The 17,023-nt window shown below is 40.4% G+C and overlaps 1 protein-coding gene across 1 annotated transcript; it reads right to left on the minus strand.

The window, feature by feature from the left end:
- Positions 1–1,041: 1,041 nt before the first annotated feature.
- On the minus strand, positions 1,042–16,986 carry LOC115110050 (apoptosis regulator BAX-like). The gene is made up of 6 exons (XM_029635382.2): positions 16,692–16,986; positions 16,511–16,541; positions 6,024–6,188; positions 4,263–4,401; positions 4,053–4,157; positions 1,042–3,591 (listed from the first exon to the last, which is right to left on the minus strand). The coding sequence occupies exons 1-6, from the start codon at positions 16,711–16,713 to the stop codon at positions 3,448–3,450; spliced, it is 606 nt and encodes a 201-aa protein (XP_029491242.1). The 5' UTR covers positions 16,714–16,986; the 3' UTR covers positions 1,042–3,447.
- Positions 16,987–17,023: the final 37 nt, after the last annotated feature.

The raw sequence follows: 17,023 nt of genomic DNA on the forward strand, positions 1-17,023 counted from the left end.
CAATCTGTCCATTCTGTTCCGTTTGGGAGATCTCAGCAGTGCTAGTAGCATTGCCCCAATCTGTCCATTCTGTTCCATTTGGGAGATCTCAGCAGTGCTAGTAGCATTGCGCCAATCTGTCCATTCTGTTCCGTTTGGGAGATCTCAGCAGTGCTAGTAGCATTGTGCCAATCTGTCCATTCTGTTCCGTTTGGGAGATCTCAGCAGTGCTAGTAGCATTGTGCCAATCTGTCCATTCTGTTCCGTTTGGGAGATCTCAGCAGTGCTAGTAGCATAGCGCCAATCTGTCCATTCTGTTCCATTTGGGAGATCTCAGCAGTGCTAGTAGCATAGCGCCAATCTGTCCATTCTGTTCCGTTTGGGAGATCTCAGCAGTGCTAGTAGCATAGCGCCAATCTGTCCATTCTGTTCCGTTTGGGAGATCTCAGCAGTGCTAGTAGCATAGCGCCAATCTGTCCATTCTGTTCCGTTTGGGAGATCTCAGCAGTGCTAGTAGCATTGTGCCAATCTGTCCATTCTGTTCCATTTGTACATGTCCCAGTGTCATTTGCATCTGTACATCTCTATATATCATTCTGCCTGTCACTTCTTCTGTCTATAACAGTAGATGTATCTCTTATTCTACCCCTCTAGATACAGATACGTCAATATCGTCGTTTTCTGTTAATTGTCCTTATTTGGTGTTTTGACTTAATTTCTTATAATTTGGTGCCTTGTTTACTCTTTTGTCTGATTCATGTTGTCGGTGATTTGTGTTATGAATTTTACATTTGAAAGAACATTGCACTACTAGCACCAATGCAGCTAATGTTTCTATTGGTCCTGCCAACTGTTGTGACTACATCGCCGCTAAGCGAATAAGGCACTGGGTGCAGCCATGCCACTTTCCTATCAGGGGAGAAAGAGAGGGAAGACAGAGGCGGGAGAAGAGAAGGCTACTACAATAACACTGAATGGGGTTTATGCTAGAAAGACTGATGCTGGATACAATTTTAATGTCATAACACAGAAAAAAATGAAATAATCAAGAACTGTATAAAATATATTTCAATGGAATGTTTATTATTTACCTTTTATATTTTTGAAATGTGTAAAGAAAAAAATGAATAAACAGTAATAATTTAACCAAGTTTGTGAAAAAAAGAGACTTAAACACAGTTCTATTGTTAAAAGTATGAAAGTTTGAAAGTGAATGCTAATTAAACTTAAACTCTTCTCCATTACAGATAGGAAAATAAAACAAGAATAATAAAACGAAATACCCACAAAATTAACTGGAAAAAAACAAATCCAATTTAAAGAGAAAACGTCAAAAACGCTATAAAAATATTAAAAGCTTATGCCAAAATTTTCTATTTGTGTCCTGTGCATTTTTTTGGGTACATTTAGCTAACAATTACTATCACGACTGATATTATGGAGCTGACTGACTGACTCATGTTGAGGACTTTTAGGGGTAATAGTTAACATGATTATTGCAGAATAAACATCGTCAACTCATATTTATTTTGTTTATCCTAATAAAATGTCCCATTTAATACATTACATTCAAGTCAAACGTCCCAGACGTTTTTTTTGTTATCAAAATACATGTTTCATACATTTTCATAAACTTAAAAAAGATTCAATCGGTATTCATGTGTTATTTCTGTATAATATAGTATTGAAAAATGACCTTTCTGTTAAAACCAATCACATAACATGATGCTTGGCTGTCTGTTATGCTTACACTCGTTTCTCATTACACTGGTTTCTCATTTCAGGCACAGATACCCTGGTCTAGCAGGATACCAACAAACATGATGATATACCCTTAAGGACAAAAACACATGATTTCACATGTGACATTACCAGATTTTGCACACAACATTTTATTTCACATGTGAAACCATGTGGTTTTGGAACACTTCATATGATATACATTTTTGTTGCAGTTTCACATGTGAAAATCACATTTTCACATTTGAAATCATATTTACACGTGAAATAACTTCACATGTTGAGCTGAAATTTTCACATTTGAAAACAAAAACAGACATGCGAGCTCAGTTGTTCTCATGTGAAACCATTTGTTCACATGTATTCAATAGAGTTCACACCACCCTTTCATATGTGAGAATATCATGTTTTCACCTCACATGTGAATTGCAGTTTCACATGTGAAAGACTTTCAAATGTTGTGAGGTGTAGTTTCATAGTATCACTTGTTGATATTTTGCAATTTCATATCACGTGTTGCTTTAACATGTAGTCACATGTTATCACATTAACTTCCCATAAGATCACATGTTAAACACGTGATCACGTGAAATTAATGTATTTTTTCCCCGTAAGGGTAGTGAGACAAAATGTACTGAGCTCTGCCCCAACACTTTGGTTTCATTACTGTAGGTCAATATATACAGTGCCTTCAGAACGTATTCACACTCCTGTGATACAGCCTGAATTTAAAAATGGATTACTTTGAGAATTTGTGTCACTGATCCACACACAATACCCCATAATGTAAAAAGTGGAATTATGCTTTTAGATTTTTTTTATACTAAGTAATAAAAAATGAAAAGCTGAAATGTCGAGTCAATAAGTATTCAACCCCTTTGTTATGGAAAGCCTAAATAAGTTGTGCTTAACAAGTCCCATAATAAGTTGCATGGACTCATTGTGTGTGCAATAATGGTGTTTAAAACAGAATAATTTGCCACACCAACATTAGACAACTACACAGAAAACCCTAAAATTACTGAAATAAGTCAATTAAATCAATGAGAGAAAAGTCAGACTAACTGATTAACAGACTAAAATAGCAGTGCAGATTACACTATTTTGCTAAGTGCAGAGATAGAGTATGTTGTGTAGATCATTGACAAAAAAATGTATTAAATCCCTTTTAATCCCACTTTGTAACACTACAGAATGTGGAAAAAGTCCAGGGGGTGTAATAACTTATTGAAGGCACTGATAAAAAGGAGTTTTATTCTATTTAAGCCTTATTTTACCAGGTAAGTTTGACTGAGAACACATTCTCATTTACAGCAACCACCTGGGGAACAGTTACAGGGGAGAGGAGGGGGGGATGAATGAGCCAATTGTAAACTGGGGATGATTAGGTGACCGTGATGGTATGAGGGCCAGATTGGGAATTTAGCCAGGACATCAGGGTTAACACCCCTCTTACAATATGTGCCATGGGATCTTTACTGACCACAGAGAGTCAGGACATGTTTTAATGTCCAATCCAAAAGACAGCACCCTACACGGGGGAATGCCCCCAATCTTTGCACTGGGATCTCTTTTTTGTTTTTACCAGAGAAAAGATTGGCTCCTACTGGCTCTCCAACACCACTTTCAGCAGCATCTGGTCATCTTATTTATCCTGAGCAAACCAGAAGGTAGGTAACTAATAATACATAGACTACGTAAACAAATGTATGTGTGTGTGTGTGTATGTCAGGTCCTCCTGGCCAGTTTCCAGGTGATAACACTACCCAGTATGACACCTCCGAGGAAGACCAGGATGAACGCTGAGGACCAGGTGCTCATAGGGGACATCTTCTCCACCTGCACACGTGCCAGCTCAGCAAAACTGTTCATCTGGGTAGAGAGAGAAAGATGGGGGGGAGAGAAAGAGTGGGAACAAATAAAGATGAGGAGAGAGGGGAAGAAGAGAAAAGAAATGGGGGAGAAGAGGGCAGAAAGAAATCAATGACAATCCAAGTTCTGTTTTCTCTAACAATAGTTTAAACCACAATTTATTTTTATGTAACCTATATTTAACTAGGGTTGTCAGTTAATAACAAATTCTTATTTACAATGACGGCCTACCCCGGCCAAGGCTTGGCCAATTGTGCACTGTCCCATGGGACTCCCAATCACAGCCGGATGTGATTCAGTCCAGACTGAATCTTGCACTGAGATGCAGTGCTTAGACCGCTGCGCCACTACTCTACAACCAATACCAAGTTTATATCAACATAGAATATTGCCAATTTGGTTTATTTGAATTACAAAGGGGAAACACTTGTGGGCAGCCTCTGATGGTATCCATAGCTTACCCATCCTCCATGTTTCTGGATCCAATCCAGTAATTCTCTTCTGAAGTAGTCCAGAGTCCACTTCAGTATGTCCTTCACTAACTGGGGGATGTTAGCAATCACCACCTAACAGAGACGAAAAGAGTGATTTAAAACACACACACGCTCACTGATTGTACTGTACATCCAATAATAATAATAACAAAGTAACAAAAACACTGTATAACATACCTTGACGGCTATCCTCCCTGCTACGTAAAACAGCACAGCAATTCTCTCCCAGGTGATTTGACTGTCCTCAAATACCTGTTCTACCAACTTCCAGTAGCTGGTCTGGCTGGTCATTTTCCCCACCATTCCATCTATCGCACTGGAGGTATGGTAGGAATTAGACGACTGACTTAGACCTTTGTAAACTAACACACAGATAGACACACATACAGTACCAGTCAAAAGTTTGGTCACACCAAACAGCCACCCCTTTCCTTGATGACAGATTTGCACTTGACATTCTCTCAACCATCTTCATGAGGTAGTCACCTGGAGTGCATTTCAATTAACAGGTGTGCCTTCTTAAGTTAATTTGTGGAATTTCTTAATGCATTGAGCCAATCAGTTGTGTTATGACAAGGGGAGGGGTATACAGGAGATAGCACTACTTGGTATTATGGCAAGAACAGCTCAAATAAGCAAAGAGAAACCACAGTCCATCATTACTTTAAGATATGAAGGTCAGTCAATACGGAACACTTCAAGAACTTTGAAAGTTTCTTCAAGTGCAGTCGCAAAAACCGTCAAGTGCTATGATGAAACTGGCTCTCATGATTACCGCCACAGGAAAGGAAGACCCAGAGTTACCTCTTCTGCAGAGGATAAGTTCATTGGAGTTACTAGCCTCAGAAATTGCAGCCCAAATAAATGAGTTCATTTAACAGACACATCTCAACATCAACTGTTCAGATGAGTGTGTGGATAAGGCTTTCATGCACAAATTGCTGCAAAGAAACCACTACTAAAGTGGAAATGTGTCCTTTGGTCTGGAGTCCAAATTGGAAAGTTTTGGTTCCAACCGTCGTGTCTGTGAAACGAGGTGTGGGTGAACGGATGATCTCCGCATGTGTATTTCCCACCGTAAAGCATGGAGGAGGGGGGGGGGGGGGGGTGTGATGGTGTGGGGATGCTTTGCTGTCTGTGATTTATTTAGAATTCAAGGCACACTTAACCAGCATGGCTACCACAGCATTCTGCAGCAATACGCCATCCCATCTGTTTTGCGCTTAATGGGACTATCATTTTTTTTTTCAACAGGACAATGACCCAACACACCTCCAGGCTGTGTAAGGGCTATTTTACCAAGAAGTAGGGTGATGGAGTGTTACATCAGATCACCTGGCCTCCACAATCACCCGACCTCAACCCAAATGAGATGGTTTGCGATAAGTCGGGACGCAGAGTGAAGGAAAAGCTGCCAACAAGTGCTCAGCATATGTGGGAACTCCTTCAACACTGTTGGATGCCAAGAGTGTGCAAAGCTGTCATCAAAGCAAAGGGTGGCTATTTGAAAAATCTCAAATATATTTTGATTTGTTTAACACTTCTTTGGTTACTACGTGACTCCGTATGAGGTATTTCAAAATGTTGATGTCTTCACTATTATTCAACCATGTAGAAAATAGTAAAAATAAAGAAAAACCCTTGAATGAGTAGGTGTTCTAAAACTCTTGACCGGTAAGTGTACTCTAAATTCATATTTGTTTACCTACCCAGCAAACCAAAATTGGTTCCCAGGGACATTCATTAGGTTGTAAGAGTAAAAGGCTAATGTTAGATAACGCCCTAACTAGAACTTTAATGTGATTCTTAGATAATGTTATGGGAATGTTCCCAGTTTGCTGGGTAGTCTTTGCATCAAATTCATCAACGTGAATTCACAAGAAGAACAGTTTGAGAAATTGAACAGGTACTGTAAGACACAAAGCAATGGCAACTGACTCGTCCAGCTTCCCGTCCTTCTTGACGGCGTCTCCGATGGTCCGTATCATCACAGCTAGCTGTGACACAATCTTCTGCTCCTGATCACTCTCCACCTCCTGGGTTTTTGTGGAGACCACTACCGGGACGTCTGATGGCACCTCATCCAGCTGCTCCTGCATCACTCTGGGGATGAGAGAGCATTCTGGTCCAGAAACACTCCTTCTTAGAGCACATAGCTGGGGAGTGGGGCTGGGGCGGCAGGTAGCCTAGTGGTTAGAGCGTTGGACCAGTAACCGAAATGTTGCTTGATCGAAACCCACTTGCTGACCAGGTAAATTATCTGTCGCTCTGCCCCGGAACAAGGCAGTTAACCCACTGTTCCTAGGATGTCATTGTAAATAAAAATTTGTTCTTAACGGACTTGCCTAGTTAAATTTTAAAAATTGCCTACTGTGTGTCAAACTAAACTACTGTTGTCACGACACACAGTGTCTGACGGTTTTCATTTCTTCCTTGCACTTAGCTGATAATGTAGAGAATACATCATTTTTTGCTGTCTGTTTTTGTCAATTCCCTACCCCATGGAAAGTGCACACACATACACATCCAAGCAAGAGGCTGGAAGCAGCCAGTGGTATTAAGTACTTAAGTAGTACTTTAAAGTATTTTTACTTAAGTAGATTTTGGGGGTATCTGTACTTTACTATTTATATTTTTGACAACTTTTACTTCACTACATTCCCAAAGAAAAGAATGTACTTTTTACTTCCATTCAGACACTTTTCAAGAGAACATCCCTGGTTCTCTTTACTGCCTTTGATCTGGTGGACTAACTAAACACAAACGCTTTGCTTGTAAATTATGTCTATGTTAGTGTTCGTGTGCCCCTGGATATCTGTAAAAATATATATATAATTAAACACAAATTGTGCCGTCTGGTTTGCTTAATATAAGGAATTTGAAATTATTTATATTTTTACTTTTGAAACTTACAGTTGAAGTCGGAAGATTACATACACTTAGATTGGAGTCATTAAAACTCATTTTTTCAACCACTCCACAAATGTCCTGTTAACAAACTATAGTTTTGGCAAGTCAGTTAGGACATCTACTTTGTGCCTGACACAAGTCATTTTTCCAACATTTGTTTACAGACAGATTATTTCACTGTATCACAATTCCAGTATTTCAGAAGTTTACATACACTAAGTTGACAGTGCCTATAAACAGCTTGGAAAATTCCAGGAAATTATGTCATGGCTTTAGAAGCTTCTGATAGGCTAATTGACATCATTTGAGTCAATTGGAGGTGTACCTGTGGATGTATTTCAAGGCCTACCTTCAAACTCAGTGCTTCTTTGCTTGACATCATGGGAAAATCAAAAGAAATCAGCCAAGAACTCAGATTTTTTTTTGTAGACCACCACAAGTCTGGTTCATCCTTGGGAGTAATTTCCAAACGTCTTAAGGTACCACGTTCATCTGTACAAACAATAGTACGCAAGTATAAACACCATGGGACCATGCAGCCGTCATCCGGCTCAGGAAGGAGACGCGTTCTCCTAGAGATGAACATACTTTGGTGCGAAAAGTGCAAATCAATCCCAGAACAACAGCAAAGGACCTTGTGAAGATTCTGGAGGAAACAGGTACAAAAGTATCCACAGTAAAACGAGTCCTATATCGACATAACCTGAAAGGCCGCTCAGCAAGGAAGAAGCTACTGCTCCAAAACCTCCAGAAAAAAGCCAGACTACGGTTTGCAACTGCACATGGGGACAAAGATCATACTTTTTTGAGAAATGTCCTCTGGTCTGATGAAACAAAAATAGAACTGTTTGGCTATAATGAGCATTGTTATGTTTGGAGGAAAAAGGGGGAGGTTTGCAAGCCGAAGAACACTATCCCAACCATGAAGCACGGGGGTGGCAGCATCATGTTGCGGGGGTGCTTTGCTGCAGGAGGGACTGGTGCACTTCACAAAATAGATGGCATCATGAGACAGGAAAATTATCTGGATATATTGAAGCAACATCTCAAGACATCAGTCAGGAAGTTAAAGCTTGGTCGCAAATGGGTCTTCCAAATGGACAATGACCCCAAGCATACTTCCAAAGTTGTGGAAAAATGGCTTAAGGACAACAAAGTCAAGGAATTGGAGTGGCCATCACAAAGCCCTGACCTCTATCCTATAGAAAACTTGTGGGCAGAACTGAAAAAGTGTGTGCGAGCAAGGAGGCCTACAAACCTGACTCAGTTACACCAGCTCTGGCAGGAGGAATGGGCCAAAATTCACCCAACTTATTGTGGGAAGTGTGTTGGAGGATCCCCGAAATGTTGGACCCAAGTTAAACAATTTAAAGGCAATGCTACCAAATAATAATTGAGTGTATGTAAACTTCTGACCCACTGGGAATGTGATGAAAGAAATCAAATCTGAAATAAGTCCCTCTAAACTATTATTCTGACATTTCACATTCTTAAAATAAAGTGGTGATCCTAACTGACCTAAGACAGGGCTTTTTTCTAGGAGTAAATGTCAGGAATTGTGAAAAACTGAGTTTAAATGTATTTGGCTAAGGTGTATGTAAACTTCTGACTTCAACTGTAAGTATATTTGAGCAATTGTATTTACTTTGATACTTAAGTATATTTAAAACCAAATACTTTACTCAAGTAGTATTTTACTGGGTGACTTTCACTTAGACATGAGTCATTTTCTATTACTTAAGTATGATAATTGGGTACTTATCCCACCACTAGAAGCAGCACAGGGCCAGCCACAGGTTTACAGCTAGGTGTGTCGATATGATGAGTCTCTGGTTATTTGAGTATCTGTAAAAGCCACAGGTTTACAGCTAGGTGTGTCGATATGATGAGTCTCTGGTTATTTGAGTATCTGTAAAAGCCACAGGTTTACAACTAGGTGTGTCGATATGATGAGTCTCTGGTTATTTGAGTATCTGTAAAAGCCACAGGTTTACAGCTAGGTGTGTCGATATGATGAGTCTCTGGTTATTTGAGTATCTGTAAAAGCCACAGGTTTACAGCTAGGTGTGTCGATATGATGAGTCTCTGGTTATTTGAGTATCTGTAAAAGCCACAGGTTTACAACTAGGTGTGTCGATATGATGAGTCTCTGGTTATTTGAGTATCTGTAAAAGCCACAGGTTTACAGCTAGGTGTGTCGATGATGATGATATGATGAGTCTCTGGTTATTTGAGTATCTGTAAAGCCACAGGTTTACAGCTAGGTGTGTCGATATGATGAGTCTCTGGTTATTTGAGTATCTGTAAAAGCCACAGGTTTACAGCTAGGTGTGTCGATATGATGAGTCTCTGGTTATTTGAGTCTCTGTAAAAGCCACAGGTTTACAGCTAGGTGTGTCGATATGATGAGTCTCTGGTTATTTGAGTATCTGTAAAAGCCACAGGTTTACAGCTAGGTGTGTCGATATGATGAGTCTCTGGTTATTTGAGTCTCTGTAAAAGCCACAGGTTTACAGCTAGGTGTGTCGATATGATGAGTCTCTGGTTATTTGAGTATCTGTAAAAGCCACAGGTTTACAGCTAGGTGTGTCGATATGATGAGTCTCTGGTTATTTGAGTATCTGTAAAAGCCACAGGTTTACAGCTAGGTGTGTCGATATGATGAGTCTCTGGTTATTTGAGTATCTGTAAAAGCCACAGGTTTACAACTAGGTGTGTCGATATGATGAGTCTCTGGTTATTTGAGTATCTGTAAAAGCCACAGGTTTACAGCTAGGTGTGTCGATATGATGAGTCTCTGGTTATTTGAGTATCTGTAAAAGCCACAGGTTTACAGCTAGGTGTGTCGATATGATGAGTCTCTGGTTATTTGAGTATCTGTAAAAGCCACAGGTTTACAGCTAGGTGTGTCGATATGATGAGTCTCTGGTTATTTGAGTCTCTGTAAAAGCCACAGGTTTACAGCTAGGTGTGTCGATATGATGAGTCTCTGGTTATTTGAGTATCTGTAAAAGCCACAGGTTTACAGCTAGGTGTGTCGATATGATGAGTCTCTGGTTATTTGAGTCTCTGTAAAAGCCACAGGTTTACAGCTAGGTGTGTCGATATGATGAGTCTCTGGTTATTTGAGTCTCTGTAAAAGCCACAGGTTTACAGCTAGGTGTGTCGATATGATGAGTCTCTGGTTATTTGAGTATCTGTAAAAGCCACAGGTTTACAGCTAGGTGTGTCGATATGATGAGTCTCTGGTTATTTGAGTATCTGTAAAAGCCACAGGTTTACAACTAGGTGTGTCGATATGATGAGTCTCTGGTTATTTGAGTATCTGTAAAAGCCACAGGTTTACAGCTAGGTGTGTCGATATGATGAGTCTCTGGTTATTTGAGTATCTGTAAAAGCCACAGGTTTACAGCTAGGTGTGTCGATATGATGAGTCTCTGGTTATTTGAGTATCTGTAAAAGCCACAGGTTTACAACTAGGTGTGTCGATATGATGAGTCTCTGGTTATTTGAGTATCTGTAAAAGCCACAGGTTTACAGCTAGGTGTGTCGATATGATGAGTCTCTGGTTATTTGAGTATCTGTAAAAGCCACAGGTTTACAGCTAGGTGTGTCGATATGATGAGTCTCTGGTTATTTGAGTATCTGTAAAAGCCACAGGTTTACAGCTAGGTGTGTCGATATGATGAGTCTCTGGTTATTTGAGTCTCTGTAAAAGCCACAGGTTTACAGCTAGGTGTGTCGATATGATGAGTCTCTGGTTATTTGAGTATCTGTAAAAGCCACAGGTTTACAGCTAGGTGTGTCGATATGATGAGTCTCTGGTTATTTGAGTCTCTGTAAAAGCCACAGGTTTACAGCTAGGTGTGTCGATATGATGAGTCTCTGGTTATTTGAGTATCTGTAAAAGCCACAGGTTTACAGCTAGGTGTGTCGATATGATGAGTCTCTGGTTATTTGAGTATCTGTAAAAGCCACAGGTTTACAGCTAGGTGTGTCGATATGATGAGTCTCTGGTTATTTGAGTATCTGTAAAAGCCACAGGTTTACAACTAGGTGTGTCGATATGATGAGTCTCTGGTTATTTGAGTATCTGTAAAAGCCACAGGTTTACAGCTAGGTGTGTCGATATGATGAGTCTCTGGTTATTTGAGTATCTGTAAAAGCCACAGGTTTACAGCTAGGTGTGTCGATATGATGAGTCTCTGGTTATTTGAGTATCTGTAAAAGCCACAGGTTTACAGCTAGGTGTGTCGATATGATGAGTCTCTGGTTATTTGAGTCTCTGTAAAAGCCACAGGTTTACAGCTAGGTGTGTCGATATGATGAGTCTCTGGTTATTTGAGTATCTGTAAAAGCCACAGGTTTACAGCTAGGTGTGTCGATATGATGAGTCTCTGGTTATTTGAGTCTCTGTAAAAGCCACAGGTTTACAGCTAGGTGTGTCGATATGATGAGTCTCTGGTTATTTGAGTCTCTGTAAAAGCCACAGGTTTACAGCTAGGTGTGTCGATATGATGAGTCTCTGGTTATTTGAGTCTCTGTAAAAGCCACAGGTTTACAGCTAGGTGTGTCGATATGATGAGTCTCTGGTTATTTGAGTCTCTGTAAAAGCCACAGGTTTACAGCTAGGTGTGTCGATATGATGAGTCTCTGGTTATTTGAGTATCTGTAAAAGCCACAGGTTTACAGCTAGGTGTGTCGATATGATGAGTCTCTGGTTATTTGAGTATCTGTAAAAGCCACAGGTTTACAGCTAGGTGTGTCGATATGATGAGTCTCTGGTTATTTGAGTATCTGTAAAAGCCACAGGTTTACAGCTAGGTGTGTCGATATGATGAGTCTCTGGTTATTTGAGTATCTGTAAAAGCCACAGGTTTACAGCTAGGTGTGTCGATATGATGAGTCTCTGGTTATTTGAGTCTCTGTAAAAGCCACAGGTTTACAGCTAGGTGTGTCGATATGATGAGTCTCTGGTTATTTGAGTATCTGTAAAAGCCACAGGTTTACAGCTAGGTGTGTCGATATGATGAGTCTCTGGTTATTTGAGTATCTGTAAAAGCCACAGGTTTACAGCTAGGTGTGTCGATATGATGAGTCTCTGGTTATTTGAGTCTCTGTAAAAGCCACAGGTTTACAGCTAGGTGTGTCGATATGATGAGTCTCTGGTTATTTGAGTCTCTGTAAAAGCCACAGGTTTACAGCTAGGTGTGTCGATATGATGAGTCTCTTTACAGGTTGTCGATATGATGAGTCTCTGGTTATTTGTCTCTGATCTGTAAAAGCCACAGGTTTACAGCTAGGTGTGTCGATATGATGAGTCTCTGGTTATTTGAGTCTCTGTAAAAGCCACAGGTTTACAGCTAGGTGTGTCGATATGATGAGTCTCTGTAAAAGCCAAAAGCAGGTTTACAGCTAGGTGTGTCGATATGATGAGTCTCTGGTTATTTGAGTCTCTGTAAAAGCCACAGGTTTACAGCTAGGTGTGTCGATATGATGAGTCTCTGGTTATTTGAGTCTCTGTAAAAGCCACAGGTTTACAGCTAGGTGTGTCGATATGATGAGTCTCTGGTTATTTGAGTATCTGTAAAAGCCACAGGTTTACAGCTAGGTGTGTCGATATGATGAGTCTCTGGTTATTTGAGTATCTGTAAAAGCCACAGGTTTACAGCTAGGTGTGTCGATATGATGAGTCTCTGGTTATTTGAGTATCTGTAAAAGCCACAGGTTTACAGCTAGGTGTGTCGATATGATGAGTCTCTGGTTATTTGAGTATCTGTAAAAGCCACAGGTTTACAGCTAGGTGTGTCGATATGATGAGTCTCTGGTTATTTGAGTATCTGTAAAAGCCACAGGTTTACAGCTAGGTGTGTCGATATGATGAGTCTCTGGTTATTTGAGTATCTGTAAAAGCCACAGGTTTACAGCTAGGTGTGTCGATATGATGAGTCTCTGGTTATTTGAGTCTCTGTAAAAGCCACAGGTTTACAGCTAGGTGTGTCGATATGATGAGTCTCTGGTTATTTGAGTCTCTGTAAAAGCCACAGGTTTACAGCTAGGTGTGTCGATATGATGAGTCTCTGGTTATTTGAGTCTCTGTAAAAGCCACAGGTTTACAGCTAGGTGTGTCGATATGATGAGTCTCTGGTTATTTGAGTATCTGTAAAAGCCACAGGTTTACAGCTAGGTGTGTCGATATGATGAGTCTCTGGTTATTTGAGTCTCTGTAAAAGCCACAGGTTTACAGCTAGGTGTGTCGATATGATGAGTCTCTGTAAAAGCCACAGGTTTACAGCTAGGTGTGTCGATATGATGAGTCTCTGGTTATTTGAGTCTCTGTAAAAGCCACAGGTTTACAGCTAGGTGTGTCGATATGATGAGTCTCTGGTTATTTGAGTCTCTGTAAAAGCCACAGGTTTACAGCTAGGTGTGTCGATATGATGAGTCTCTGGTTATTTGAGTATCTGTAAAAGCCACAGGTTTACAGCTAGGTGTGTCGATATGATGAGTCTCTGGTTATTTGAGTATCTGTAAAAGCCACAGGTTTACAGCTAGGTGTGTCGATATGATGAGTCTCTGGTTATTTGAGTATCTGTAAAAGCCACAGGTTTACAGCTAGGTGTGTCGATATGATGAGTCTCTGGTTATTTGAGTATCTGTAAAAGCCACAGGTTTACAGCTAGGTGTGTCGATATGATGAGTCTCTGGTTATTTGAGTCTCTGTAAAAGCCACAGGTTTACAGCTAGGTGTGTCGATATGATGAGTCTCTGGTTATTTGAGTATCTGTAAAAGCCACAGGTTTACAGCTAGGTGTGTCGATATGATGAGTCTCTGGTTATTTGAGTCTCTGTAAAAGCCACAGGTTTACAGCTAGGTGTGTCGATATGATGAGTCTCTGTAAAAGCCACAGGTTTACAGCTAGGTGTGTCGATATGATGAGTCTCTGGTTATTTGAGTCTCTGTAAAAGCCACAGGTTTACAGCTAGGTGTGTCGATATGATGAGTCTCTGGTTATTTGAGTCTCTGTAAAAGCCACAGGTTTACAGCTAGGTGTGTCGATATGATGAGTCTCTGGTTATTTGAGTATCTGTAAAAGCCACAGGTTTACAGCTAGGTGTGTCGATATGATGAGTCTCTGGTTATTTGAGTATCTGTAAAAGCCACAGGTTTACAGCTAGGTGTGTCGATATGATGAGTCTCTGGTTATTTGAGTCTCTGTAAAAGCCACAGGTTTACAGCTAGGTGTGTCGATATGATGAGTCTCTGGTTATTTGAGAGTCTCTGTAAAAGCCACAGGTTTACAGCTAGGTGTGTCGATATGATGAGTCTCTGGTTATTTGAGTCTCTGTAAAAGCCACAGGTTTACAGCTAGGTGTGTCGATATGATGAGTCTCTGGTTATTTGAGTATCTGTAAAAGCCACAGGTTTACAGCTAGGTGTGTCGATATGATGAGTCTCTGGTTATTTGAGTATCTGTAAAAGCCACAGGTTTACAACTAGGTGTGTCGATATGATGAGTCTCTGGTTATTTGAGTATCTGTAAAAGCCACATGTTTACAGCTAGGTGTGTCGATATGATGAGTCTCTGGTTATTTGAGTATCTGTAAAAGCCACAGGTTTACAGCTAGGTGTGTCGATATGATGAGTCTCTGGTTATTTGAGTATCTGTAAAAGCCACAGGTTTACAGCTAGGTGTGTCGATATGATGAGTCTCTGGTTATTTGAGTCTCTGTAAAAGCCACAGGTTTACAGCTAGGTGTGTCGATATGATGAGTCTCTGGTTATTTGAGTATCTGTAAAAGCCACAGGTTTACAGCTAGGTGTGTCGATATGATGAGTCTCTGGTTATTTGAGTCTCTGTAAAAGCCACAGGTTTACAGCTAGGTGTGTCGATATGATGAGTCTCTGGTTATTTGAGTCTCTGTAAAAGCCACAGGTTTACAGCTAGGTGTGTCGATATGATGAGTCTCTGGTTATTTGAGTCTCTGTAAAAGCCACAGGTTTACAGCTAGGTGTGTCGATATGATGAGTCTCTGGTTATTTGAGTCTCTGTAAAAGCCACAGGTTTACAGCTAGGTGTGTCGATATGATGAGTCTCTGGTTATTTGAGTATCTGTAAAAGCCACAGGTTTACAGCTAGGTGTGTCGATATGATGAGTCTCTGGTTATTTGAGTATCTGTAAAAGCCACAGGTTTACAGCTAGGTGTGTCGATATGATGAGTCTCTGGTTATTTGAGTATCTGTAAAAGCCACAGGTTTACAGCTAGGTGTGTCGATATGATGAGTCTCTGGTTATTTGAGTATCTGTAAAAGCCACAGGTTTACAGCTAGGTGTGTCGATATGATGAGTCTCTGGTTATTTGAGTATCTGTAAAAGCCACAGGTTTACAGCTAGGTGTGTCGATATGATGAGTCTCTGGTTATTTGAGTATCTGTAAAAGCCACAGGTTTACAGCTAGGTGTGTCGATATGATGAGTCTCTGGTTATTTGAGTATCTGTAAAAGCCACAGGTTTACAGCTAGGTGTGTCGATATGATGAGTCTCTGGTTATTTGAGTATCTGTAAAAGACACAGGTTTACAGCTAGGTGTGTCGATATGATGAGTCTCTGGTTATTTGAGTATCTGTAAAAGCCACAGGTTTACAGCTAGGTGTGTCGATATGATGAGTCTCTGGTTATTTGAGTCTCTGTAAAAGCCACAGGTTTACAGCTAGGTGTGTCGATATGATGAGTCTCTGGTTATTTGAGTATCTGTAAAAGCCACAGGTTTACAGCTAGGTGTGTCGATATGATGAGTCTCTGGTTATTTGAGTCTCTGTAAAAGCCACAGGTTTACAGCTAGGTGTGTCGATATGATGAGTCTCTGTAAAAGCCACAGGTTTACAGCTAGGTGTGTCGATATGATGAGTCTCTGGTTATTTGAGTCTCTGTAAAAGCCACAGGTTTACAGCTAGGTGTGTCGATATGATGAGTCTCTGGTTATTTGAGTCTCTGTAAAAGCCACAGGTTTACAGCTAGGTGTGTCGATATGATGAGTCTCTGGTTATTTGAGTATCTGTAAAAGCCACAGGTTTACAGCTAGGTGTGTCGATATGATGAGTCTCTGGTTATTTGAGTATCTGTAAAAGCCACAGGTTTACAGCTAGGTGTGTCGATATGATGAGTCTCTGGTTATTTGAGTATCTGTAAAAGCCACAGGTTTACAGCTAGGTGTGTCGATATGATGAGTCTCTGGTTATTTGAGTATCTGTAAAAGCCACAGGTTTACAGCTAGGTGTGTCGATATGATGAGTCTCTGGTTATTTGAGTCTCTGTAAAAGCCACAGGTTTACAGCTAGGTGTGTCGATATGATGAGTCTCTGGTTATTTGAGTATCTGTAAAAGCCACAGGTTTACAGCTAGGTGTGTCGATATGATGAGTCTCTGGTTATTTGAGTATCTGTAAAAGCCACAGGTTTACAGCTAGGTGTGTCGATATGATGAGTCTCTGTATCTGTAAAAGTGAAACTCACCTATTCAGCAGGACCTCTCCTACTCTGTAATCTGTAGAACAAATAAAACATTTAACCAAAAGCAGCTTTTACATTCTGAATGTAAAATAGAACAGAATCATGATAGCTAGCAATGACAATGTACTGATAACTTGGTAACATTGTTGCAGTGATGAGACATTGTACTGGCAGACCTAGCTACCTGATGTCTCTGCACACGCCATTGGCAGTCCACACACAGCCAGAACGATAGCTAGCTACTATCACCGTAACTTCCGAAAACTTGCAGTATCGTAATTGTAGTTATCCTCTTATAACATAAAACTATTCTAGCTCTATTTGACAGACGATAGTTGCTGCTGTTTTATCTATATTAAGAAAATATTCCATTCCTTAGAGATAATATGCAGAATCTACAAGCGCAAGAAATAAGAAAGACCAAAAGACGGTTACAAGACTGGACAGCAAAACGAAAGTGGAGAGCAGCGACCAGAGACAATCGGCGCATGCGCATTGTCAACACGGGGCCACACG

This window comes from Oncorhynchus nerka, linkage group LG26, assembly GCF_034236695.1.
Source record: "Oncorhynchus nerka isolate Pitt River linkage group LG26, Oner_Uvic_2.0, whole genome shotgun sequence".
Classification (NCBI taxonomy): domain Eukaryota; kingdom Metazoa; phylum Chordata; class Actinopteri; order Salmoniformes; family Salmonidae; genus Oncorhynchus; species Oncorhynchus nerka.

What these genes read in the sequence shown, in the direction of transcription:
- LOC115110050 (XM_029635382.2), bottom strand. Translation starts at nt 16,713, where the DNA reads ATGGCGTGTGCAGAGACATCAG. An exon ending in GGAGAGGTCCTGCTGAATAG is followed by an intron (nt 6,189 to 16,510) that starts GTGAGTTTCACT and finishes TCTCATCCCCAG; the next exon opens with AGTGATGCAGGAGCAGCTGG. An exon ending in AAGGACGGGAAGCTGGACGA is followed by an intron (nt 4,402 to 6,023) that starts GTCAGTTGCCAT and finishes CCATACCTCCAG; the next exon opens with TGCGATAGATGGAATGGTGG.